Raw genomic sequence first — 27679 nt, 5'->3', positions numbered from 1 at the left:
TTCTTTATTTCAGTTAGTCTTAAAGGTGCCACAAGATCTCTCTACATCCTGTGTGTAAATGTGTGACTTCTTCCTATCTTTAAAAAAAAACCAACCTGAAAATGAAAAGCAGACCTAAACTCTGGGCAGAACAAAGCACACATGGCTGGGGAATATGCAAAAATAAGAGCTGCCATGGAAGGGTGGTCCAGGAAATCTGACGAAACAACCAAAAACATTTCCCTTATGAAATAGTTCATTTTCATATTGCTTCTTGTAATTTTTATTCTGTAATTGTACAATGAATTTCTAGATTCTTACAACCTTGAAATATTGTTCAAATTCCATTGCGCCATTTCAGGTTAGAAGAAGAGGTCCATACTCTTTGATACTGTATCTCCTTTGTGAGGTAGAGAGATACCTTACTAGCATTTGCTGTCATATGATAGCTGTTCTTTGGCAATTTCACATAGGAGCCGCTAATTACATTGAAGTGAAATAAGAGTGTTTTTAATGGATCTGGATTTTAATGTCTGCCACAACGGGATTCTTGCAGATTCAGCCATCCTGTGTCCTTTCAGAAATTTACCAGCAACCATAGCAAAGATAAACAGCAGTAAAGGAGCAAGTGGATACTGAGGTCAGTTCAGGGATCTTCATTTGCTAAGTCCACAATGAGTCCTAGGAGAGCTTGGAAAGTAGGGCGCTCCTCTGGTTTCTGGAGCAAAAGAACACAGGAGGGAAGAAAGTGTACAGAGATGAATTTCTCAAACAAGAGAACACTTAAACATTTACAGTCCTCCAGTATGTGAATAGAGAAAAGTTCTTTTAGAAGGGAAGAGTAGGTAGATGAAGGTTTTGAGTAGGTGAAGAGGGTATGAAAGAGGGAGGTATGGGGAAGATGGTGAAATGGATAGGAGGAGATGGAGAGGGGATTTCTGAGAAGGAGAAGGAGAAGAGGGAGAAACGGAACTGGAAGGGCGACATTTTGAGAAGGAGAAAGAATGCGATGAAGCGGGAATAGGAAGCAGAAGGAAGTAAGGATAAGAAAGAATAGAAGGGAGAAGGAACTAGAAGAAGGATGCACAAAATAATTAGTAGATCATTTTTTAAAGCAGAGGGATATTTAGAGTTGTAGATTTAATGTATGGTTGTAACAAATTAATTAAGTTAGAAGTAATTGATTGGTGAAGGGAATGGATGATGGTGAGAGATATTAGGGGATAATGTGGTGTGTTGGATGATTGTTAAATAGTAGATGAATTAAACAATTCGCTAAAAAATTTACAGTGGCTTGGGCCAAAAGAAAGGGATAAATATTGGATTATTATAAATCAGAGTGGAATAAAACAAATACGTAACTCTGTAGGTTCTGCAGGGACTATGAATACCATTGAGGGTTTTTTTTTTGAGGGGGGGTTCTTAATGGTAGTGTGCTGGAGCTGTTTAAGGAAAGACTTACTTCATGCCAGCAGCTATACATGATGGAGTAGACTCTCTCAGAAGCCAGCTGAGGCCGATAGAGACGTAGACCTTTGGTCACGTGTTCAGTTGTCTCACTGTTGCTAAACCGTTCGTAGGGCATCTTGCCCAAGCTGTAAACCTCCCACATCAGAACACCTGTCAGTCAGGAAAACACCACAATGAGACATCACATTACCAGCATCACAGCATTCTGGACTATCTCTGAGTCCTACATGATGAGGAACTTTGGTAGCAGAGATGCTAAGAGCACATCTCAGATGGTGTTCCTAAATGAAGTGGGGATGCCATGCATTCCCATTATTGCCTCATGCTGATTTGAGCTTTTCTTGTATGGGAAATGCAATACTTATCACAGAAGAATAAATCAAATCCCTCTGAAGAAATACAACATATAAACCACAGCAAATCTCAAGTTGAAACCTCAGCATGGTTTTGTACAAATGTCTAATTCTATGCAGATTGCGTCACCAAAAAACCCTCAGACCAAGCTATTCTCATTCCTCCAAAGGGGCTGGATGGGGGAATGGGGCCATTAATGGCTGCTAGTCAGGATGGCTATATATCACCTTCACTATCAAACAGCGAATGTTTCTGTCTACCAACTGGTGGATGTAATAGCTCTCACTTTATCATACTAGCTATTACCACTGAAAAACGGGATTTAAAATAGATTTAAATTAGAAAAAAATGCAAATGCAGGAAGTTTATCAAATAATGTTTCTACAGACCAGAAATAACGCAAAAATAAAGCAAACATAAAAGGGACAGAAACAGCAGCTTTTTACTTTTGGGAAGTATGCAGGTTTTTTCTACTTTAAATCTACTTTAAATCCTGTTTCTTGCTAGTCTGATAAGGTCCATAGCCTGCTGCCTGGACTTCCCATATGAACTGGAGGCCCACTGTATTATTGATGTTCCTTCCTCCTCTTTTCCCGTCCAAACCTGCTCTACATATGATATTTTCTGCTTAAAAATTGAACATAGGGTGATAAAATACAGCCCTGCCTGACCTCTACCAATTGGGACCAATTCTGTTTCTCCATGTTCTGTACATTTGTCCTAAGTTCAGATTTCACATCGGGACTATCAGATGTGGTGGCACTCCTAGGTCCTTAAGAGCCACCCATAGTTTGTAATACTGTCCTTTTTCCTTTCTCTTCCATCTCACAGTCCTTTGTCTGATTTAAAAAAAAAACACCTCGAAGGACATATTTAAGACACATTTATTTTAAGGTTCCTTTCTGTTCTGTATATTATTGGCTTGTATTTATAGCCAGATGTGGAAGGAGGGCACAAACATAGATCAGATATGCACAAGAACTCTTAGACCAAGGATGAAGAACATGGCCCTCCAGATGTTGCAGTTTAATGCCTTTCATTCCTCATTAATGATGATGCTGATGAGGGCTGATGGGAGTTGCAGTTCAACAGCATCAGGGTGGGATCCAAGTTATTCATGCCTGCTTTCAACATTATCCTCTGTCTCTGGGATCTAATGCCAGTTTACTGTGCATTCTGCAGATGAGGCCAGGCAGGTGGAGGAGAAAGCAGAAGGCATGAATTCATCACTTAATGGAGGTGGGGAGGGGGTTGATTTATCTTTAGTAATTTGCCCTGGTGTTTCTTTTTTTTTAAAACCTACTCCTGCTACAATGGGAGGGACTTTCTTCTCCTATGCCAGTTCTAGGCTGGCATGAATGAAAGTCCCAATGTAGGACTCCTACCTGTTCCTGGGATGTCCCCATTTGGGACTTTACGTTGCAATTGTTAGTGGTAGTTTTTAGGAATTGCAGGAACCCCCTCCCTGTTGTTGGCACCTCCTTTCCAATTGAAAGCTAGGAAAGCGTTTCTTTGACAGATCCTAAATCCTTACAACAGACAACACTGAGGAACTGGGATTGGCACTGTACCCTTTAACTCATTTACAGATACCCAATTCAGGGACTGTAAATCCTAGCAGCAGTACTGGGATCACAATAGCTCTTTTAGGTCATAATGCCTCTTTTTTGGTCTCAAATCTACTGGCACAGAGGTTGTCCTCCCCCAAATATTCTAGATTTCCCAAGTGATTTGTACTCACCAAAAGCCCAGACATCTGATTTGCTACTGAACTTGCTGTATAGAAGAACTTCTGGAGGGGACCACCGCACTGGAAACTTGGATCCCATGGAGCTAATATAATCATCATCCAAGACATACCTGTAGAGATTATGGTAGTGCTAGGTTACTTGACTCACAGTACCTTGTATCTTAAAACAGTGACTAGAATTTGGGTGGGGGGTCCACAAAGGGAAGGATACCAAATAGGATTCTTTTTTTAAAGCAAGCAAGGAAGAAGAAAAAATCAAACAAGCCAACTCTTTCCAAAAACTTAAGCAAAACAAACTGACCTGGAGAGACCAAAATCAGAGACTTTGACAACACCTTGTTCATTGACCAAACAGTTGCGAGCAGCCTGTTGTAGAGATAAGAGAAAGAGGACTCAAGGGAAGAACATGACCACCTAGAAGGACAGAATCACTTTTGCCCTTTCACTGCCAAGATCCATCTGTGTTAAACTTGGAAAACTAACATTTAGATGAAAACTGGCCATTTTGGCTGGGGGAATCTGGGAGTTTTAGTAATTTTTCTAAAGTTTGTTATGTTGTGCTATGTTATGTTGGTCATTACTGTATAAAAAGTAATCCGTTCCTGTTACTCATTATGATGGTGGAAACAGCTAACTCTACATTACCTGTTGCACCGCTCATTGCTTTTCCACTACCTTTGGTTATTTTTGAATGGGCAAAAACCTCTTGCAATTGATAAAAGAATGGTATAAAACCTGGAAATTCAAAATGTCTCTTGAAGTAACATTTGCAATTAATGAGAAACTGTTCTTTGTTATAACACTGAAGTAACTTTGTCCTTGTTACACTGCTTTTGAAACTTAATTTTGGCCCTATACAGACAGGCCAAAATAAAGCTGCTTCAGGTCACTTTGGAGGTATGGTGTTTCAATGATGCATGCATCGTAAGAGTCTAGAAGCTGCACCAAAGCTGCATTCCAGTCCTTAGGACTGGAGCGTGGCTTTGGTGCGGCTTCTGGACTCTTAGGACGCATGCATCATTTAAATAGCATACTTGCAAAGTGACTCAAAGCAGCTTTATTTTGGCCTGTCTGTATACTCTCTTTATCCTTCTGCTCCTCATGAAACGGCACCTAGATACTTTGGGGAGAAGACGAGTATCTGAAGTTATCTGAATGAAATGTACAAATTGTCTTCCAAATTTCTCAGAATAGGCAGATGGCCAATCTTTCTTCCATCTTTCTGTCTTCTGGGATGAAATCCCACAAATTAACTGATAACCTTTCTTTCTAAAATCTGAAGTAGCCTGGCCCACTCATGTGCTCTCCAGATGTTTTGAAGTACAACTCCCATTATCTTCAGCAGTCATGGTTGGGATGATAGGTGAGGTAGTCTAAAATATCTGGAGGCCCATACAGTGGGTGAAGGCTGATCTGTTTTGATGCTGAAGTTCCCACTGAGCAGTTCCCACTGAGCAGTGACTCCCTCTTTATTGAAGACCAAGCATCCAGGCAGGCACCAAGGATGAGATTTTGGAGCAGATTTCTTAAACCTGACAATGAAACTGATACTGAAATAACCTCCAGATTTTTTGGCTTCCCGTGTCCATTATCCATTTCTATTGCCCATGCTGGTTGGGTGATGATAGGAGCTATAATCCAACACATCTGGAGAGGGCCAAATCAGACCGTTTAATAATGTGCCAATTCTGACTTACTTGTATAAACTATTGATGGGGTTCATCCCAGTCTGCCAAAATGCCATTTGCCCTAGAAGTGCCCATTTAGGTTTGTCTGGTTCTATTTGTAAATAGAAGACGCTGTTTTTCATTTATCAGGCTTATGTAAATTTAATGATAGTGGTAAAGCAATTTCATGCAAGCTTTCTGCTAATGTACCATTTAGTCTCAAGTGGTAAAGCCTAGACAGAGGTTGACCTACATCAAGAGAATGACAGCCGAGGCAAATAGTAAGCATACCTACCAGGTCCCTATGGAGGAACTGTTTGGATTCCAAGTACTCCATGGCCTCACAGACATCCTTACACATCTCTAGAAGCTCAGTGGCTTGGAAGGACCGGCGACTGTCTCGCAGGTAGTTCCAGAGGCAACCTTTGGACAGGTATTCTGTAACAATTAGGATAGGTCTCTCCTTGGTGCAGACCCCAAACAACTGCACAAGCTTTTCATGAGAGAGGTTCCTGAAGAGGAGCAGAAGGAGAAAGACCATGGAGTTTATCACATGGGACGGGAGGCTCTCAATTTCGAAAGAGAAGATAGCGAGGTCAGTACAAAAATTCAGGCAATTATGTGATTACTTATCACACCTTAAATTCTCTGTAATGGACTCCCCGAACGCGACCCAGATTCTGTGCGAAGTAAGCCATCGCATCAGTGGGTTCTTAATTGTGAATTGGCACCTTTGCTCATGCTCACTGAGACTCCAGATGACTGGAGCATAGCATAGTTAGGCGAGTGAGAGAGAGGAGCCAAGGAACCCCACAATTTAAAAAAGAGGGGGGGGGGGGCGGGAAGAATGGTTGAAATAACATGCACTATTCACGTTAAAACAAGCATATATTCACTCTTGTCAAGTTAAAACGTGAATATAATGGTTATCCAACCTTTCTAGCATTGTCCAATTGGCCATATCCTTTCCCTCTGACACCAACATTTGGTGATTTTCCAGCTTTTTGACAGAGATTTTCCCCTTTCTAAAAGACTGAAAGTCCTGCTTACATACCGGCCATAAGAGTTTGTTAAAATATGCCACATTTTCTTTTGCTGTACCATTTTGCCATTGGATCCACCCACTACAGGAATATCTCCCAGCCCAAAAGAAGGCCTGTGAAAATTTAATTCAGACCTGCTACTGAAGGAGATTCCCCATCCTTGATCTAAGCAAAAGTTCCTGGTATCGGGCTGAAGAAAAGAAAATGCTGCCACTCACATCATGACTTTAGCTTCATCAATAAAGGCCTCTTCTGACATGGAGCCTTCCTTGATCATTTTGACTGCCACATCGTGCCGGCCTTTCCATTTCCCGTGCTTCACCACTCCAAACTGCCCTGTCCCAAGCTCCTTCAGGAACGTCAGGTCCTTTGGATCAATCTCCCATGCCCCTAGAACCAATAGACACAAGGTGGGAGCAAATCATTGTACCGATGGTCATTGGGGGAATTTAGAAAGAAAGTACTTGTGGCAAAACAATCTGCCATTTTGTTTCCCACAATGAAATCTCCATAAAATTATCCAATAATTATCTAGGGCCTTGTGGGAATTAAAAGGGAAGCTTCCCAAACCCAATAACCATTGCTAACAGGTAATCAGTTTCACCCATCCCAAGTCCAACTTGCATTCCAAGGAATTGAGAGAGGTGTAGTAAAGGATGTGAGCATAACATACAGATCCTACCCCAAAGTTCAGAACATATGGTTATTACCATAGCCAAGTCCTGCTGTGGAAGGAGCAGTTTTTTGATGTGATGACACAGAGTACTTCAATCTGGATATCAGCCCTGGAGCATATCAAAGCAATTTCAGCATTAGGAGTACAATGCACTTAGGATTACACAAAGCATACAAATTGCATCCATATATACACAGCAGACCTGTATGCATTCTGTGAAAAAAAGCACCCACCATATCAAAACTGGGCACCAAACTAATCCAAATTCTGTAACCTGTATGTTGTATGCTGAGCAAATGGACATTTTTTCCTCTTTCTGCACAATTCATTCTGTAGTTATTGTATATGGTTTAATTTATTGTGCTTCAAGTCCTCCCATGAGCAGTACTTAAGCCTTATCCCCCACATGGTTCATTATAGCCACCTGTCAGGGATGCTTTGATTGAGATTTCCTGCATGGCAGGGGTTTTAACTGGATGGCCCTTGTGGTCTCTTCCAACTCTATGACTCTATTTATTTAGTATGTCCCCTGGCCACCTTTTAAGATCATCTTCCACCCAAGGCAGTTGTTGACTTACAAGATCAAACAGTAAAATTCAGGATCCAGTTATAAAATAAGCTTAAATTTAAAAAATATAACAGAAGCAAGCTTGATAAAACCTCTCCAATTAAAAGTCTGTTTTTAAACCTCTTTTAAAAACAGCAACAGGTGGAAACAGCCATATATCTCTAGAGAGGGAACAGCCAGAGGCTAGGGCTGACTACTGAGGGGTCTCTCTCTCTTTACCTGATCTTAATAGAAATAATCCAGTTTGAGACCACTTTAACTTCCCTGTCTCAATGCTGGGGGACTCTGGGAGACATTTTTGTGAGACATTTATCTGTCAGAGAGCTCTGGTGCCACAATAAACTACAATTCCCAGGATTCCCTACCACTAATCCAGAGCAGTTAAAGTGGTCTCAAACTGGATTATTTCTCCAGTGTGTTTTGGACCTCAGTAGATTTCAACGAATCTTAAAGCGTAGGCTGGTTCAAATGGATGTTGGTGGTTCTCTTGGTCTCAAACAGTTTAGGGCTTTAAAAATCAACTTAAGGAATCTGGATCCATCTCGGAAATGCATTAGGATCCTATGTACCTAGAGCTAAGCCCTATTTACACACTTTTTGGCTCGTGTTCATAGAACTAGGAATCTATGTTTTATTTTTAAAAAAAACCCAAAAGCTGAGTTTTTATGGAAACAGAACTATACAGACTTAATTATCTTAGGTTACTTCTGGACTCCTTGGGAACTGCATGATGCTTATCACAAATGGCTGTTATTCCACAAGTGTACTGGGTGAATTCCATCTTTGGCTTGGACTTATCACACAACATTGTGGTCATGTGTCCTCACAGTGGAGGATTGCTACAGAAGTACTTCTTTTTTGACTGGAATTAATCCATTAATGCCCTCCTATCTCATTATTGCTTTGCTGCTATTGCAAATGTCTCGTTCTGTTATAGGAGATATACGTAGCCAGTGGTGCTTCCTACTGTGGAACTCACTGCAGCAGTCCATCTAAGAACTAATCATAAGCAGTTCTGCATATTTTCCCCTTGCCCTCCACATGTTCATCATGAAAATCAACCATTATTGTAACTTACCCCTGAACTCACCTGCTGAACTCACCTAGTAGGATCAGGTCCTGCTCAGCTGGCCCTTACCTGCTGAGTTGTGTTGGTGATAGTTGATGAGCTCTGGGATGGTGTTGAAGAGGTGCTTTTCTGCCAGGAAATACTGGTTTTGAGGTGTGGAGCAAACAACATAATGGCGAATGGTCCCCTGAGGCTCCCTATAAAAACAATCATGCATTAATGACTAGAGTTAAAGAAATTTGTTTTTTCGAACTCCACTCTCAGAATCTCCCAGCCAATATGGGCAGTTACTGGGTTCTAGGAATTACGGTCCAAAAAACTAACTTTCCAAACTATGCTAATACTCCAAAGGGACTAGGTAGGGCAGTTATGCTCTGTGGCTTCCAAATCCCTTTATCTTATTCTAGGACTTGTAGGGTGCAGATCACATCAGTTCCCACATTAGCAGGCCATGCTTACCCAGATGATTTGGCAAACACAGAGACAGTGTATTTTCCTGTCTTGCTGGTGGAATCTCGGACAATGAAGCCACCATCTTTGCCCTGAAAATTAAAAAAAATAGATACAGATGACAACACTGATAGATGAATGGATAGTTGGATGGGAAGCACAGCACCTCTAGCTTAATAAGATCTTATTACATCTTGTAGAAGCAATGGCTACAACTCAGGACAGCTCCTGCTATTAAGAAAACCGAGGCGACCACTTCAGGCAGAAGATTTGAAAAGATTGGTATTACTTAATTATTTACAAAAACAATAGCTTGTATCCTATATAGAACAAATGTCTAAAACCATGTGCAAAGGGATTTTCCCATTTCTTCCCTCCATGAACCCTCTATGCATAGATAGAGTGAGGAAACATTTTCAGGCAAGTAGGCAGAAGGGACAGGCCTAGAAATTTGGCCAACCTACTCACCAAAATGCATGTTATACGAAAGAGCCAGGGAACAATAACAAACTGTCAGGATTTAATTAGATCAAATTAATCCTGTCATGAATTTGTTTCCAATTGGCATGTTTAAGTTCAATGTTTTACAAAAGTTACATTTAGACTAGTTAATTTAGGATTGGAAATTGAGTTTGTAATATGGGATTTGCAATTATGGGAGTGCATCAGTAATTAAGGGAGACCAGGGATGCTCGGCTCTGTATAGATTGTATGTGGGACAGATCTGGGGAAGCAGTTGTACAAAGAGGTGTTAATATGCTTTTGGATTGCACTAGGGATTTTATAATGTTATGTTGGGATATATTGTGATAAGGTGTTTTTTTTTAGTTTGCTTTATTGTTAGGTTTGAATTATATAGCTCTAAGTTTCCTTATCAGTTTATTATATTGTAAGGTTAAGTTGTTCATAAGTTTGTTATATTTTAAAACATTATGAGTTCGGATTTGATGGATTGTTATTGAAGACTTGTGTGCTTAAATATCTTAAATAAGATCATAAGTGCCTATGCAAAGAATTAGGCTAAGGTTTTATAAATTGTTGTAAGTTTGAGTTAACATAAGGTTAACAATGGAGATGTTAGAGATGTAACTGGAATACTTTGTTTTATAAATGTGTTTTAAAGATTATATGTCAATGTGTTCACATTTAGTGGTTGTGTTTAAATCAAAGCTTCCAATCCATTTCACTGTTTGAAAGTAGTCAAATGAAAAGTGAGATAAGTGCCAGCCTGTGAAAAGAGAATGCTTATTACTGCCCTAAGGAATTTGGAGGTCATTAAACTGTTAATGATGGGAACTAACCCTTTGAGGTCCTGAATCTCTGGGAACAGGGGAAGATAACTTGTGACAAAGAATGTCATGTTTTGGGAATTATGTATTTTGAAAAACTGTTTTGGAAAGTATTTTAAGTGGCAAATTTTGGGTGGGAATAAAATGTTATAATGGCTCTTTGGTTTTGTATACATATCTCTGCTTTGGGGTTTGCAATTCAGATCTGTCTGAAACATTTCCCTAGCAAGTTGTATCCTCCATTCCTTCAAAAAAGAGCTTATGTGTTAACTTCAGAAGCCAGTTATTGAGTATAGGGTGGGCAGCTGCTAGTTCTTGACACAGACCCTGGCCATCCTGGCTTGAGGGATTATAAGAGTTTTCCTTCTCCTTCTTCAAAAAAACAAAAAACATTCCCAAGCTCAGGTTGATAACTGCAAGCCTAATTCATCACATGACCACAATGTTGTGTGATAATATTAAGTTCTTCCTTCAGGTCTTTATGCAAGATCCATCAGTGTCCAAACAGTCCTGTAACAAGCTCATACAGTTTCAGGTCTAAGACTTAAGTTCTAATTACTGCCACTTACAACCAGTAGTATTATAGAGATGAATACCTGAGCCTTAACATCCCTGGAAATTAAAGGTGAAGTATTCTTCTCTCTATAGAATGTCCCAATACAGTTGGGGCCACCGCCGTAAAGGCACAGATTCACAACAGCTTTTACCATGATTAAGAAGATTTTAAGGATTTTGAGACTGTTTTTTAAAATATCATGTTAGAACACGCTGACTTTTTCATGCTACATAAGTAGAGCATTCAGATATAATTATAACTACCATGGATGCATGATACAGAATCCTGGAATCTGTGAGGTATTTTGAACTTTCTCCCCAAGAGCACTGCTAACTCATCAAACTACAAATCCCAGAATTCCATAGCATGCGGCCAATGTAGTTAAAGTGGTATGTATATGTGCCTTTAAGTCACCTGTTGACCTATAATGACTCCATGAATTTCATAAGGTTTTCTGAGGCAAGGAATACCCAGAGGTGGTTTTGCTGGTTCCTTCTTATGAGATACAGCCAGCAGCACTTGGTATTCATTGGTAGTCTCCCATCCAAGTGCTGACCAGGGCTGAATTGCTTAGCTTCTAAGATCAAATGGGATCTGATGTCTTGAGGGTATTTCAGCACCACAATTAAAATGATATCAAATTACAATACATAACTTAATAGGAGCCTAATTTACAATGAAAAGAACACCAGTACTTATGCACTCACCTCTTTCTTTAGGAGCTGCTCTGCTTGCCTCCTGGTTATGTTTTTCAGATACCACCTGAAACATAAGATGATACATATTTGTAGTAGACCCTTCAAATCTACTATGACTTATACTGATGTTATTCTAGAGTCTTCTTGGAAAGATTTATTCAGAAATGCTTGCCATTGCCACCATCTGAAGCTTAGAGGCTAGAATGTGGCTGGGGATAAAACTCTGTTGGGAATATGCAAAATGAAGCTCAAAAATTTCTGTTAGTTGGGGCAGAACTACTGATTATCTTAGCAAATGTATGCTTCCAAACCTGAGTTTGTTGAAGTAGTACAAAGATGGGACCTGAGGAACATACTGTATGTAAAAGAACATTGGATTGATGTTTGATCATTATGGCACCCCCTAACCTCCCCTTGTCCCCAGACCTCTGTGGCATGGAGGTCTTTTTGGTTGTGGTCCCACGCGGGTTGATCTCTTTCTCTGGGCAGTCGGCGATCAGGTGGCCCTTTTTGCCACACGCGAAGCAGAGCCCCAGTCTCATGCGTCGTTCTCTCTCAGGGTCACAGGTGGTTGCTTCTTTGGGCCGGCTACTGGTGGCACCCGGTTTCTTGTTTGCAGCTTTGGAGGTGCCACTGTTGCGCTGCTTCATCAGCCTGACCTTCTCTTTGATCATCTCCCCTTTCGCCGCCAGTCTGATCCACTCTATCACAGTGGGAGGGTTGTCTATCGAGAGGGCCCATGTCAGGAGGTCCAAACGTAATCCCTGTTTAAAATAATGCACCTTAAATGCTTCAGGCAAGTCCAGGACTTGCACCTCCAAGCTGCGGAATTCATCTGCATAATCATACACCGAGCGGCTCCCTTGTTCCAAAGCCGTCAAACGGATGCGGGCTCTCTCTGCGCGGAAACGGTCCTCCAACCGGCTTCGTAGCCCCACCATGAAAGTCTGTAGGTCCTGTAGTTCCAGGCCTCCCGCGTTGTACAGTTGCACCAACCAGTCCGCGGCCTTGCCTTCCAGATGAGAGGCCACAAATCTCACCTTAGCTTTCTCACTGGGGAAAGTGTGTCCCCACTCGGTCATGTGGCAAGCCACCTGGACAAGGAAATAAGGCAGTTGGCTCGCTCTCCCGTCGAACTTCACCTTCAGGTTTCGGGCTGCCGGGTCTAGAGGTCTGGGGGGCAGGCCTGGTGGGTTCATGGGACCCTGTGGGGGCACTGCCCCAACTGCTGCTACCGCTGGAGGTTGAGGCGGCCCGTGTGGCTGTGGAGCAGGCTCCGGTGTCAGTCTGGCGGCCCTGACATCACGATGGGCTGCCTGCCCCCCTCCACCTCCACTCATCCATTCGTTCATAGTGACTTGTACTGAGCGTAGCTCTGCCTGCAGCTGTTGAATTTGAGTCACATTGTCCTTCCCCTTCTGGAGGTTTGGTTCCAAAGGTCCAGTGACCCCAACGTCCCAATCAGAAACTCTCCTGGTGCAGCGTCGCTCTTTGGCACTGGTGGGGCCCTCCGCTTGGAACCAGAGGTCTTTGTCCACCCAGACCGGCATGTCCTGCCATGGTCCCTTCTTGAGCCAATCTCCAGCCGTTGTTCCAGCCTTGGCAACAGGAAGTTTTCGAGGTCTAGCCCCCAGGCCTTGTACTGTCTCCTCCACCAGAGCACCAGCGGCTTGGTCATCTGTTCGCCCTTCATCCAAAGGCGTTTCGGTTGTGAGATCATCTTGCTCCAAATGCTTTTGCATCATCCAAGATTGTTAGTGAGATCTGACCTACTGTCAGAACCAGTAAACTCAAAATCCAGTGTACAGTCAATTAATCCAGTTGTGGGGAAAACAAAAGACTGTAGACATCAGAACAGAAGCTACCAGCAAAGCGTTCAGGTCACATCTGACCAGTTCCACCCTCTACCATAATATTAAAGTGCAAATTATTATTACTCCACCCCCAGCTAATTGGCACACAAACTATATTCCCACAGTCTAAGTCCTCTTATCACCCACCTGCCCCCTACATGCCATTCCTTAGCTCTACACTTCTACAGTTCTCTGGAAAGCAAAATTCCTCCTCCACATTCCTAACCCTTTTGCAGAGACAGGCACCATTTCCAAGCAAATTAACCCCTGATGGTACATAGCATTGCCTAGGAATAGAGATGCAGCAGAAGGGAGGCTGAAGGGATAAGCCATGATCCTCCAATCCAAATGTGAACCTAATGAAATATGTCTAATGAAAAATATACAAGGGTTGACCTCAGAAAAGCCACTTTTTGAACTGAAGCTTCCAAGTGCCATGACCCAAAAATAATGTAGCCTCTCCAAAGTAATTTTTCCAACTTCATCTTAATAATCCCAACATTTCCTCACCATATTTAAATTCTGCCCCCCAGGTCCACAGTTCCAAAGATACTCACTCAAATATTTCCAGAGAATCATTTGTTTCAGTAACATAGTTGCTAGGAATATAGCCTTGCTTCCTGTACAGGAGAAGAAAACAAAACGATATGGAATGGAGAAGCTCTTGAAAGGAAGGAGTCATATAGGGAGAGGGTTTTTAAGAGGGCAATGTACTGTTTTAATTATACTGATTTTAACAGCTTTTTATCACTTGTAAGTGTATGTTTTACATTGTTTTAATATTGTGAATAGTTTAATTCTATTTTAATGTTGATCAATTTAATTTGTAGGCCACCGTCCCAGTTTTGGGGAAAAGGTACACATCTATGTGGTTGATGACAGCAGGAACAGAAACAATAGTAATTCAGTGACAAAGCAGCTTCGCTGGCTATAAAAGGGATTAATTTTAATCTGTGATATTTTCAGTTAAAAGATTCAAGGAAGAGGAGATGACAGATCCTGAAAAGTTGCAGCCAGCCTCAAGTGAAATAGTAATACACAGTATATAAAGAACTGCCACGTTCATGAAATGGCAACAAAACAATCCCTCCCATCTTGCCCTAAAGAATACTGCTAAAGCTTTTGGGAGTTTGAAGTGTGTTTTGCCATGGAAATATTGTGAGGTCTATTCAATTCTAGTACTAAAAACAAATTGTCAGGCTCCAAATTTCCTAGTTCATCTTTTGCACCAGGCTTCAGAAGGTGGGTTTCTAATGCCCACCTCTCTACCCCAACTGTAACTCACAGCTGTTTCAGATTGAGGGTATTTCAGTACAAGGATTTTATCATGCAGTCAAGGTGCCTCGTTTGCAGAATTTTACAAAGGTCCAGACAATATCATAATCTTTTGTTAACTATCCCACTGCTTTTTCTGCCTTTTTCCTTTACCATTAAAATTAGGTAAAGAGGGAAAGATGAAATAACTGTGTAATAGCTTTTAACTGTTCATGTTGGAAGTCATTTGGATCTTAACCTTTTGGGGAGGCGTAATGGGCCTCTTGGGGAAACTGATGATAGTTATGGACCCTCTTGAGAAATATACTTCTCAAAAATTTGTCAAAGAAACAGGAAAGAAACTAGAGTGGCAATCCAAATGCCTGTACAGTCGGTCCTCCACAGTTGCAGTTGACTTTGGATACTATGCACGCCTTGATGTGGATGGGCAGGAGGTTGGCATTGTCTTTTGCTCCACCTCAGGCAGCAAATCATCTTGAATTGGCCCTGTCTCAGATTCCCAGCAAATGTAAAGTTGGCCATGGAAGATGTACACCAGTGCACTAGGGAGATCCCAAAATATCCACACAAATTCTATTAACACAAAGTTAATAGAGTTCTTTATATGCAAGGCCTTTGCTTCCCTCTGCTCCCCATATAGGAAAACCAGATATTCAATCTACAGATTCAAGCTCTTCTTACCCAGTTTGGTCTTGGGCTCTCCACCAGGACTCATTGCTCTCCTCAAGGACAAGGTACTCTTCCCCTTTCTGCAGCTGCAAATCCTGTTCATTCATGGGGGCATAGTCATAGAGAGCCACAACCTTCCTTGACCTAGATGGGGTGCTGGCTGTTGGCGTGGGGGGCAACTGCTTCTTCATCATCTTGAGGCAGAAAAACAGAGAGGCAATTTAGGCTTCCAGGGTCTCCCCACATTCTTCCCACAATACTTCTGCAAAGGCAGACCAAGGATGCCTGGCATTGTTCATTACCTCATTTTCTTCTGGAGTTGGGGGTAAAGGTTTGTCAGGCTTATGAATAGAACTGCCACTTCTGGAACCTTCTGGAAGAGGAAAACCAGATATTCAAGCTACCTGCACAACCAACAGAAAACATCTTTTTAACCTCTCTTTTGACTTCTCCTCTTCTTTGCTGTCCATCCCTGGGGTTCACATGTCCTCTGTGACCCAGGATGAAGAGTTGGTGCCTTCTCTCCCCTTGTCCTTTCCCTCTGGACAGTGATTTTGACTGGGCCGCAAGAGGAGAGGGATAATGAATGGGCAGCACTAACACAGGAGAGAAAGGCTGGCAGTTCAACACAAGAGAGGGAGCCCTCTGAGCATCTTGGCCAAGGTTCCCTTGTCCTTCATGGCGCCAACAAAGCTGCTAGATGTATCTGGAAGGGGCTGAGGGGCAAAGTGCCAGTCAGTGGATATCTAAAGATATAGCCATGTTAGTCTGTAGAATCAATATGTAGAGAGATCTTATACCACCTTTGAGACTAACCAAAAGAAAGAAGTTGGCAACGTGAGCTTTCCTAGACTTTAGTCTACTTCCTCAGATGCATTCCACTCTCCACTAAATGCATCTGAAGAAGTAGACTGAAGTCTAGGAAAGCTCATGCTGCCAACTTCTTTTTTTCATTTAGTCTCAAAAGTGCTACAAGATCTCTCTACATTTGGAGATCTCAGTGCAACTCACTTGGTTCAACACAAGAGCTCCTAACTGTCCGTGATATATTATTGACACCTCTGTTCTATTCACATGTATGATTAGAAGAGGTGAAAAAACATAAATGGAGAAGGGAAACAACATAAATAAACTCCATAGGAGGAAAAATAATCTGGAAAACAGGGTTTGACGTGGAAGAGAAGGTAAGAGAAGGAAGTTGAAGATCTCTTACTTCTACTCTTGCTTTCCACGATTTGGCAGCCCATGGCCATTTTAGCTGTCTGGAAGCAACAGAGGTACTGCCCATCAGTCCAGAAACAGGGATGATACTTCTGCACCAGGTTGTTGTTGTAGCGAATCACTGCAGAAGAAAAGAAGGAAGAAGTGTGCTTTGTATAGTGCCTGATATAATATAAATTGCTCTCTTTATCCCAGTAAGCTGCAGTTTGGTGAAGCAATAGAGCTCTCTGACTGAGGATGCTAAATGCCTTCCCCTAAATAGCAAGCCCCAGGACTCTGTAAAATGTTCCCATTGCAATTAAATCGGCATAGTGCACTAAGTTTGTGTAATGGAGAAGAAACAAAGGATTGGCCCTTTCACTTTTCCTTTTAGTATTAATAGTGTTATAGCGCCATAGTGTATCAGTGCATCAGTGAAATAGCACTTTCGCACTATAACTCTTAAGATTTTTTTTTTAATTCAAAGAGGAGAAAATGTGTCCTTCAATTCTTAGGACCACCTCAGCAAACCATGTCTTGGTTTAAAAAATGCTTTGGAAAAGCCCTAGTGCAAGTCCAAGAAATTGATACAAATACAAAAAGCCCCCCCCCCCCCAAAAAAAAGAATTGAACTTTTGCTTCCCTAAGGCAGAGTTGTTCAGGGTGGTCAGGGAGCTAACTCAGCTCCCTCCTGCCCTGAACCAGATCCTTGAACCTTCTAAGGCCTGCTGTGACCTGTTTAACGACTTTTTTGTGGATAAAACTTCTCATATAAGCGAAGGTCTGAACGCCGACATTTCAGCAGAACCTAGGGTAGAAGTGTCCAGAGCCTCCGTGGACTATGTTAAACTGGATCAGTTTGAGCTGGTGAGTACCGAGGATGTGGACAAGATCCTTGGAAGTGTTCGGAAAACAACCTGCTCTCTTGATCCCTGTCCCTCGTGGTTAGCGGCCCAGGGGGGACCGGCGGTAACGTTATTGTTACGCCGAATAATTAATACATCCTTCAGGGATGGGCGATTTCCATCGGATCTTAAATTGGCCATCGTAAAACCGATCCTAAAAAAGCCCTCCCTTGACCCCCTGGTTCATAATAATTATCGGCCTGTTTCGCTGCTACCATTTTTGGGAAAGGTGATCGAGAGGGCGGTTGCGATCCAGCTTCAGGCGGTCTTGGATGAAACGGATTATCTGGACCCATTTCAAACTGGCTTCCGGGCGGGTCACGGGGTTGAGACGGCCATGGTCGCCTTGGTCGATGATCTCCGTCTGGGCATCGACAGGGGAAGCGTGTCCCTGTTGGTGCTCTTGGACATCTCAGCGGCTTTCGATACCATTGACCACGGTATCCTTCTGGGACGCCTGGCAGAGGTGGGAATCGGGGGCACTGCGCTCCAGTGGTTCCGCTCCTACCTCTCCGGGAGGTCCCAGATGGTGCAGCTGGGAGACGTGTGCTCCAGCGAGCGGGCCCTTAAAACGGGGGTCCCTCAAGGAGCCATTTTGTCTCCCATGCTATTTAACATTTACATGAAACCGCTGGGAGAGATCATCCGGAGACATGGGGCGCGGGGTTATCAGTACGCTGATGACACCCAAATTATTTTCTCTATGTCTCCGACTGATGCAGTGACCGGGGATGGCGTCTCTCCTCTCGTGGCCTGTCTAGAGTCAGTAATGGGCTGGATGAGGGAAAACCGACTCAAATTGAATCCAGAGAAAACGGAGGTACTAGTGATAGGTTCTCCTGGTCCAGGAATGGCGGTGGTTCCACCTGTCCTGAACGGGGTCACGCTCCCTGTGAAGGACTCCGTGCGCAGTCTGGGGGTGCTTCTTGACTCGTCGCTTCATCTGACTGCTCAGGTGAATGCGGTGGTCAAGGGCACCTGTTATCAGCTTCGGCTGATTCGCCAGCTGCGTCCATACCTGGCCCAGAGGGACCTTGAAACTGTAGTACATGCTCTGGTAACTTCGAGACTGGATTTCTGCAACGTACTCTACATGGGGCAACCCTTATACCAAACTCGGAAGCTGCAAATGGTCCAGAACATGGCAGCCCGGCTGGTCACTGGGGCTCCCAGGACCAGCCATATAACACCGGTGTTAAAAGATCTTCATTGGCTGCCCATTCGCTTCCGAGCTCAATATAAGGCGTTGGTTATTACCTATAAAGCCCTAAATGGCTTGGGCCCAGGATACCTAAAGGACCGCCTCTCCCCGTACATTCCGCCTCGCACCCTCAGAACATCTGGGCAGCAATTACTGAAGGTGCCTGGGGCCAGGTTAGCTTCCACGTCGCGGAGGACATTTTCCACAGCTGCCCCAGCCCTTTGGAATACGCTGCCCATTGAGCTCCGCTCATCTACCACCCTGGCCCAATTTAGGAAGGACCTCAAAACCTTCCTATTCCAGCAGGCATTCCCCGATTAAAGATCCTGTGGGCCTCCCTCCTCTTCCGTGGCCATGAGGATGGGCTATTGGGGGCATTTTATCTGTTTTTAAGATGCTGTATTTTTATTGTATGTTTTTAATCTTTTGTAATTTGATTGTATTGTGTTTTGTATTTTGTAAGCCGCCTTGATCTTTTGGAAGGGCGGGATATAAATTTCATTTCATTTCATTTCATTTCTTTCGACCATTCTGGAAGAGCCCAATGTTACTTTTAATATGTTACTTCTAAGCTCTAGTTCCTGTAACTTTGGCTGTTCTTCAACCTTTGTTTCTTCTTTTCTCCCAGGTTTGCTGTTCAGTTCTGATGTCTATCTTGATATTCATCAATGCCTCCTGGTTCATCCTCCAGCCCTAGCTTCTAGATTGAACTCACTTTTGGTTTGTCATTTGTTTCTGACTTGCTGTTCTGTCCTGACTACAAGCTGGCTCCACAGCTCCTACTTTCCAGTTCCTGACTCAACCAAGACTGCTCCCCATGGACCAACCCTTGATACACTCAGACTTATCACTGTCCTGATTGAGGTTCCACCAGCAAGAAGGCTTCCACCCACCTAACCTGTCAAGAAGGACTACGGTACTCAAAGGAGGAGCAAGGAGGTTCCATGTACAGGGTTATTTGAGGGAACCAGTAATAATAAACAATTATAAACCCATATTTTTAAAAAGCTTGGAGTATAGAGAAATTCAGAATTTTAAGGAGTCTTGCAAAATAAATATAAACTTCTTATTTATGTGATAACAAAGGAAACTAGGAAACCCAAAGAAAAAGTCCCTCATGGCTTTCCATAAGAACAAAACGATCTGTGGTGTAGATTTTCCAGGTTATTTGTCAGCTCATCTGTTGCTTCTATGCAAATATATAGGTTTAAGCCACATAAAGACTCACCACTCTTCAGTTGGTGAATCCAACGGCTCCGTAATTCTTCAGTTGGAGAGAAGACATAGAGAGGGCCTTCATCATACACAACCTAGGAGGCATAGGGGAATGTTTACAACTAATAGCATATTTTTATGTGCTGATAAGGGCTTGTTCTTCTTTTAGATAAAGCTCTTGAGTTTATTTTTACACTTCACGTAAAAAAAAAAACCCAGAGGAAATGGGGAAGTTCAAGGAAGGCAAAATATGTTGTTATTTTGTCCCTGCTAATCCAAAACTCCTTGTAACTTAGCCCTGGAATCACTGGTTCCAATATTGCAAGGCTTGGGAATTCATTTGTATTTTTAAGAGAAGGAAAAAACTTTGCCCATGTCTTACATTACATACATGTAACATATAGATATGAAGCTGCCAATGATGAAGAAGCCAGTGGAGCTTTGAAAATTTGCAAAATGTATATTGTGCATTTTGGATGGTCCAATAGAGGTATCCCTGTTTAGTGGATTTTGAATGTTATTGATACCTGCCAACTGAGGCTGCAGATATAAGCGGTAGGTTATGGATGTCATTAAGAGCAACAACAGATGGGCAGATATAAGCATATAACTAGGCCCCTTGCTTCCTTTCTCTCATCCAACTGTCTGGGAAGAAGATGGCTAACTATGAGGATGACTCACCTGGAAAGGGTAGGGGAATCGCTCTATAATGGAGATCTGTTCTGGCTCATTTAAATCATCTCCTTTTCGCTGTGTGTAAAAGAGACAGAAGATTAGTACATCAAGGCTGCATTCCCAACATGCATCCAGTAGACTATGGAGATTTTAGGATTCCTTTCAATGGTTCAATGGAATGTTTTGAAGAAATTTGCAGATAGCGTCTTAATCTGAATTTTTAAAATGACAGCCTGCCATTAAGATCTACAAAAAAAAATGCAAAGTTTTAGCCCACAGATGGAAAATGTGTGGCTCTTTAGATGTTGGTTAATGCAACTCCCACCACCTCTAGTCTTCATGGCTAGTAGTGCAGAATAATGGGACAATCATTCAACAACTTCTAGCAGTCAGATGTTCCCCATCCTTGCTTTAGGACGATCATGACACTAGCATCTGGGATAGCATATGCTCTGTTTTTGAGCTGTGGTCCCTTCCCCTGAGATGTGGAAAACACTGCTTGGTAGTCAATGGCTAGATTACAGGGTTTGCAAACCTGGAGCCTCCTACGGCTGATGTCCAGCCTGTTCCATAATGCAAAGTCTCACTGCCCATGTTTGCTGGAAGAATTTGGAAATGGTAGGCCAAAAGGTGCTAACTTTTCTGCAAATAGCTCAGGTGGTATTGTTCAACACGAGGAAGTGAAATCTACCGATCAGGATTTGCAGGGTAAGCAAGGATTTTGAATTGCCAAGGTGAGATATGAAGGATGCAGAAAAAAGAAACATCTTCTCCAAATTAAGAAAATCAAATGCATGATATACAGTAAATATTAATGTCAACAGCAGGATCACATTTCAGTCAAATATTTTTTTGAGTTTTAATCCTTAAGGTCTTTGGAGTTAACAGAAAAATACTCCATTACTCTTATGTGCCTAGCTTTCAGTCGGTGAATGTTGTACTACCTTTCAGTGACATCAGCAAAGGGCCCCAAATGCAACATGTCCTTTTGCTTTGTTCACTCAAGACACTGTAATACAGATCAACGTTTTCAGCAGCTGAATTAAATTTATAGAACACTGAAAGGAAAATGTTGTCATTGGAATAATTGAAAATGAAATTCTCAAGCCACACAATTTTTTTTCAGTAGATGAAAAGTTAAAAAGCGGCAACAAACAGAATGTGTATGTGATGTTATGATGTTATATGTTAAATCCACAGTCATCCTATGTTCTTCTGGAATCCATGTCAGAAGTGCTGTTCGTTTCAAATTAGCTCTATACACACACACACACACACACCTCTGTGTAAATAATTATAGACATGTGAGATGAAAAATGAAGTGCAAAATGTTCTTTTCACCTCTCAAAGCTTCTTTATCATGTGTAATTCTTATTCACATTGTTCACATTTATCCTTGTAGTTCCTTTAATGAGTTCAAATTACATGCATGGTTCTTGTTCTCCCCATTTTATCTTTACGACCACCTTCTCAGGTGGTCAGGCTGAAAACCTGTAACTGAATCATGGTCACCCAGTGAGGTTCTTGGTTCAGTGGGGAATGGTGCCTAGAATTTTCCAGATCCAGTCCAGCACTCCAGCCACTCCTGTGTTCACAGCACAGATATAGCTTTACTCTGCCTAAGACAAAGAATATCCATATGCACTTAGGGTAGAGCAGGAACCATTGTACTCTGAACATGGCTGCCATTTTGTCCAACATCAGCCCTAGATCCAGATTTCCGTACTGTATAACAGTGACCCTCAATAGGTAATATATGAACTGTATTGTGCCTATGAAGCCTCTATCACTAGCTTGTCAACATCTGCCACTTATTCTGTTGCTATTAACTACACACTTCCTCAGAACGCCAAATGGTTTGGGGTTCTCTTCCAAAGCTCCTTATTAGCCCCTAAGTGCCATGTTTCTCCATGTTAAGGTACATGGCAGATGAACAGTTTTGCACCACCATCAGAAGACATGTCACACAGGGTTGATTCCTTAACAACCACTGGGTGGAAATAATGTGAACAATATTCCCAGGAGGTGATGCCATTGTGTAACACTGCAATGCAGTATGGTCCACTGAAAGGGATACAACAGCTTATTAGGAAACATCCTGTAGTGGCCAAAAAGTGGACTTTTCAATAAAAATGCACAAATGTCTCACTTCTAGGATACGCCGTTCTGGAGGAGGGTTGTTCTCTGGAGTCACCGTTTCCACACAGGCGATTTTTTCAACATCCACAGAGCCCTTCTTGCTTCCTCGACGCTGCAAGGTGAAAATGGAAATGCTTTAGATCAGCTTCCCACTCTGCTTGGCTGGGGATGGTGGAACTCCAGAAATTTTTGAGAATTGCCCTGAAGAAGGCCAATTGATGATAAGACCAAAACGCATTGGGCTTTTTAATAAACTATCACACAGCATGTTGTCTCCTTTCATTCTTCCACTGGATATATACACAGAACAGAAGCCTTCCAGCATAAACCATAACATTTTCCTGCCTGAAACAAGAGGAGTAAACACAGCCCACCATCCTTCTCAAGGTGCCAAATATCATCAAAGCTCATACGTAATAAAAGTAAATTATATATGTATATATATATTTATGTAAATGTAAATGAACTACATACTCTACAATTTGCTGCCATGTGTTGACACCTAAAATCAACTGCCGAAGCCAGTTAGACCCTCATTTTGCATGAGAGGCCTTTCACACTACAGTTATAGCACTATGATTCCCCTTTAATTGCTAACTGTAGGGCCAACGATATGGGTTTCTTGCCTGCTCAATGAATCAAATTTAAGCGAAAACAGTGGTGGTGAAACTATTTTGTTCTGAACAAAGGCCACATTTCCAAAGGGCCCTATATTGGTTGGGGTCAAAGCCAAAGCATGGGGGAAGTTTCTCTCTCTAATCCACGCACTTCCTTTTATTCCCCATCCCAGCAAGCTACAAGTTGGTCTTCCAAAATCCATCCAAGGGCTAAGTGTGTTACAACCCCTATGTAACACTCACTGAGTGCACCAGTGTGCAGGATACTCACCCCACGCTCAAAGTCATACTCATAATAGGAGAGTTTGCTCTCTGTCAACAGAAAGAGGCGCTTCTTGAAGTTGAGAGGGGACGTCTTTTTCTTCTGCTGAGAGCGTTTCAGAAAGATGCTCTCCAGGAGGACATTTGACATGGCTCTCGTCTCCTCCTCCTCTTCTGTGGGGTACTTGCTGGACGTCTGCTGCCAATGAAATGAGATTTAGGGTGGCTAAAAACACACTTACAAATGGAACCACTAAAAGCTTCCAGAATTAGGAAGGAAGGAGGCACAACAAGTACTCCTCTTTGGCAAGAGAGTGCAATGTTTATATGAGTGGGAATGATGTTACTTTATTGAAATAACAGAAGTAGGAAACATACAGCCCTAAAGATGTTGTTGTATTGCAGGTCACACAAACCCTAGATAGCATAGACCATGGTCTGTGTTCAGCAATATTTGGAAGGCCACATGATTTCCACTTGAGGTAACAAGTAATAATTTCTATTTACTTTTAAAGTTAATTTTAAAGAGTTTCTTTATATATATAGTGCTGTACATTTTAAAAAAACATTTTCATTATTTTAATTTTATGTTTTATTTTGTAATATTCAAAGTTTGTTGATGTTAATTGTTAACCCAGTCACCGCATCATCAACAGCCATGCTCAGGTCCTGAAAACATAGGGCTGTAGCTTCCCTTATTGAGCCTATCCACCTTTAATGCAGTCTTCCTCTTATACTACTGCCTCCCACTTATTGTCTTTTCTAATGAATCATGTCATCTCATTCCCTGAATGCCTTAAACGTTCCATCTGATCTTGGAAACTAAGCAGGTTCAGTACTGGTTTGTACTTAGATGGGGGACTGCCAACAAATACCAAGTGCTGCAGACTATATATTTCAAAGGAACTGGCAAAATCACCTCTGAGAAACTACTTCGAAAACCCTGTGAAATTAATGGGGTTGCCATAAGTCCATAGACATGAAGGCATGTGCACATGTTCTTTAATATCTATATCTATATCTATATCTATATATATATATACACACACAACAAAACATACAATACATAGTATAATATCACATAGTTGTATAAATCTCTTCCCAACCAATACATTAAGTTCTACATTATTAGGATATTAATTAATATTGTGTTGAACTTCATTATTTACTAATAAAATTTTGCTATCCAATGTCATACAAGTTGTTCTATGCTAACATATATGTTTCTACTGATTTATGTGATATCACAGCATAACATGTCAGGTACCTAAATCGTGTCATGCTTTAACTCTTTTACCTTATTCTTGGTCCAGCACATGTGCTCAAGTGTGTGGAGGGGCAACACCTTAAATAAATAAGCATCCAGGATTTAGGTAGCAGCCGCCACTGCAATCTGTGACTAGCAGTGGTCCCCAAACTTTGGTCCTCCATGTGTTTTTGGACTTCAACTCCCAGAAGCCCTACTCAGCGTGGTCAACAATCAGGAATCCTGGGGGATGAAGTCCAAAACATCTGGAAGACCGAAGTTTGGGAACCGTTGTGCTAGAGTGTTGCTCAGATAATGTTATTGAAAAAAGGAAACAGGATGGTCTACTTGGCCAACAATTTATTTGGACAATCTTGATCTAAGTTGCTCTTAGCACTCTCATAGCAGAGGATGTCTCCCCAGAAAAGGCTGCTCAGTTCCAGACCAGGGCTAAGCAATCTCAGCTTGCCTTGCTTCCATCTTCCCCTCCACAGACAAAATAGTTTGACTTTGCTTGTCTTCTAACTGCCATGTTATCTGGCCCCAAAAGAGAAAGACAAGGGACTCACTGGTTAGCTCCCTTCCTTCCTCTTCCGCACACGATGGCACTCCAGGTGGCTTCTGCTCACAGGTGATGGCTTCCTTGAGGTGCCTCTGGACTCTGGGACCACCAGCACATGGATGGAGAGTTTTATAACATTCAAACTGCCTGAAAGTGGAATAGCAGCAGCAGGAGCCTGTCTCAAAGAGTGGAGTCGAACTGCAGGGAAGATTGTCATCCGGAGCTAACCCCACCCTTTCAGTTCCCCTTTTCTTAGTTTCTAAGCAAGCTTAGTTTCCCTTCAGCCATGATGCCATCTTCAGAAAAGGGAGTCCTAGGAGATTTTCAAATGGGGGAAAATGCCGGCATGCTCCTGGCATAATTGCAAGATCGTGCTGAAGGTTTTCAGACGATGGTGTGCTTATTCCAGGCTTAACCCCTGAAGATCCAGGAATGCTCCAGCACAAACCATTCATGGGCCTTCCTTGTGAATGGGTTGTTGCTGGAGCATTCCTGGATCTTCACCGGATAAGTCCTGGATGAGCGTAATGTGTCTGAACATCTTCAGCGTGATCACACAATTATGCCGGGAGTATCCCTTTTACTCCCAGCTTTCTTCCCCTGTCTGAAAGTCTCCTTAGCTAGAGCAAGCAATCCAGACTGTGCCTAGTAAGAGGCAGCAGAGAGACTGAAGAGATTATCACACCATGACGCTAACTCTTTGGCAGCCCAAAATAAATGAAACAGCTACCTTAGCTGTGAAGTCATGCGTTGGATCTCACTTTTTGTAAAAGCTGTGCATGCATAATTGTGCAATTGCGACATCACTAGGAGGAGAGAACCATAGTCTATCACCAACAAGCTCATGAGATCGCACAATGACGGCACGTCGTGTGATTGCATTGGTTGCTAAAAATCACTCAATTATGCATAACGATTTCACACGATGTCGCACAAAACCTGCCATTAAAGTGGTCACAAAGAAGCATTAATGTGCTTCTTTTTACTTTCAGGATTGCTGAAATCAGCCCCAGTGTGATAAACTCCATTCATGATTGAAAAGTGGCAGTTTTAAGACAGCATAACAGAGGTTTGGACACTGTATCATGTGGTCAGGATTGTTGCCAAATTAGAACTAAGCCAATTGGTTTGTGCTATAAGTGATAGTGTGATATGCACTGCAGAAATAACCCGGTTTGACCCCACTTTAACTGCCATGGCTCAATGCTATGTAATTTTGGGAAGTGTAGTTTGGCGGCCACAACAAACTACCATTCCCAAAATTCCATAGCATTGAGCCATGGCAGTTAAAGTGGGGTTCAAACCGGATTATTTCTGCAGTGCGTATGCAGCCAAGGAGAAGCAGAATTGTCAACATGGTAAGTGTGAGCAGACAGCAAACCAAATGGATGGTGCCCACAACAAACTACCATTCCCAGAATTCAATAGCACTGAGCCAGCAATGTCAAACCGGGTTATTTCTCCAGTGCGGAAGCACTGATAGCTGTGTCAGTCTGAAAAATCACTATGCAAAGGGGTCTTGAAACACCTTTGAGACTAACTGAAAGGAAGGAGCTGGTAGCATGAGCCTTCATAGACTTGAGCCTTACTTCCTCAGGAAGTCCGCAAAAGTTCATGCTAGCAGCTTCTCTCTTTCAGTTAGTCTCAAAGGAGCTGCAAGATCCCTTTGTATTTAGATTAGAAAGCAGAGTCATTATCTCTGAAGTTTTAATGAAATCATTATTATTATTATCATCATAATTATTATTATTATTTCATAGGCTCAAGCTAAGACCTTTGGGAGAGTTCAGGGCTGAGTTTGAAAGAGCTGTGTTTGTTCTGGATTCAGATCACCTGCCAACCTGCCCACTGCCTATGTTGGCTGAGGGATTCTGGGAACTGTAGTCCAAAATATTTTGTTCCTGCTCTGGCTGGATAGGGATCCAAGGGCTGCAAGTGTGGGCCTTACTCTGTATGCAATGTGCGAAGGAACAGTCCCAGGAGTTACAAGCCAACAGTTTTCCTCTTTTCAAGCAACACGTCAAGCCAAGGGCTGGACTACATCTGTTTTCTGACAAAACGGTTAAAAGCACATGCACTCCACCTGTCCTGATTTGGGAGGAAGAGTGTTAATTAGCCCTGACTCATCCCAAATGTCCCAGTCTCTCTTTCCTCCTCTCACTTCCTCCTTTGTCCTCAGCTTGCTTCAATTGTTGCAAATGTAGCTCAAAGTAGTTTGGACTGGGAGTATTAAAACAAAGGACAGTACTTGCCCATAGAGATTCATTAGAGATTGCTTGCCCTAAGGGAAAC

At 42.3% G+C, this 27679-nt stretch overlaps 1 protein-coding gene across 4 annotated transcripts; it reads right to left on the bottom strand.

Moving 5' to 3' along the window:
• Positions 1 to 246: 246 nt before the first annotated feature.
• BTK (Bruton tyrosine kinase) lies at positions 247 to 27219 on the bottom strand. 4 transcript variants are annotated; one of them, XM_042480439.1, is made up of 20 exons: positions 27162 to 27219; positions 25395 to 25534; positions 23590 to 23778; positions 22712 to 22813; positions 20569 to 20637; positions 19901 to 19982; positions 16580 to 16708; positions 15669 to 15739; positions 15379 to 15560; positions 13980 to 14042; positions 11579 to 11633; positions 9036 to 9118; positions 8646 to 8773; positions 6974 to 7048; positions 6482 to 6653; positions 5516 to 5732; positions 3855 to 3919; positions 3545 to 3663; positions 1442 to 1599; positions 247 to 697 (listed from the first exon to the last, which is right to left on the bottom strand). In XM_042480439.1, exons 3-20 carry the CDS (start codon positions 23728 to 23730, stop codon positions 626 to 628), a joined length of 1983 nt encoding a protein of 660 aa, XP_042336373.1. In that variant the 5' UTR covers positions 23731 to 23778; positions 25395 to 25534; positions 27162 to 27219; the 3' UTR covers positions 247 to 625. The 4 variants fall into 4 exon arrangements, with proteins under 4 accessions (XP_042336373.1, XP_042336371.1, XP_042336372.1 ...); XM_042480437.1 differs by lacking the exon at positions 27162 to 27219 and having other exon boundaries at positions 25395 to 25594; XM_042480438.1 differs by lacking the exon at positions 27162 to 27219 and having other exon boundaries at positions 23590 to 23775; positions 25395 to 25594.
• Positions 27220 to 27679: the final 460 nt, after the last annotated feature.

This window comes from Sceloporus undulatus, chromosome 7 (genome assembly GCF_019175285.1).
Source record: "Sceloporus undulatus isolate JIND9_A2432 ecotype Alabama chromosome 7, SceUnd_v1.1, whole genome shotgun sequence".
NCBI lineage: Eukaryota > Metazoa > Chordata > Lepidosauria > Squamata > Phrynosomatidae > Sceloporus > Sceloporus undulatus.
This window is presented reverse-complemented; position numbering and strand designations above follow the sequence as displayed.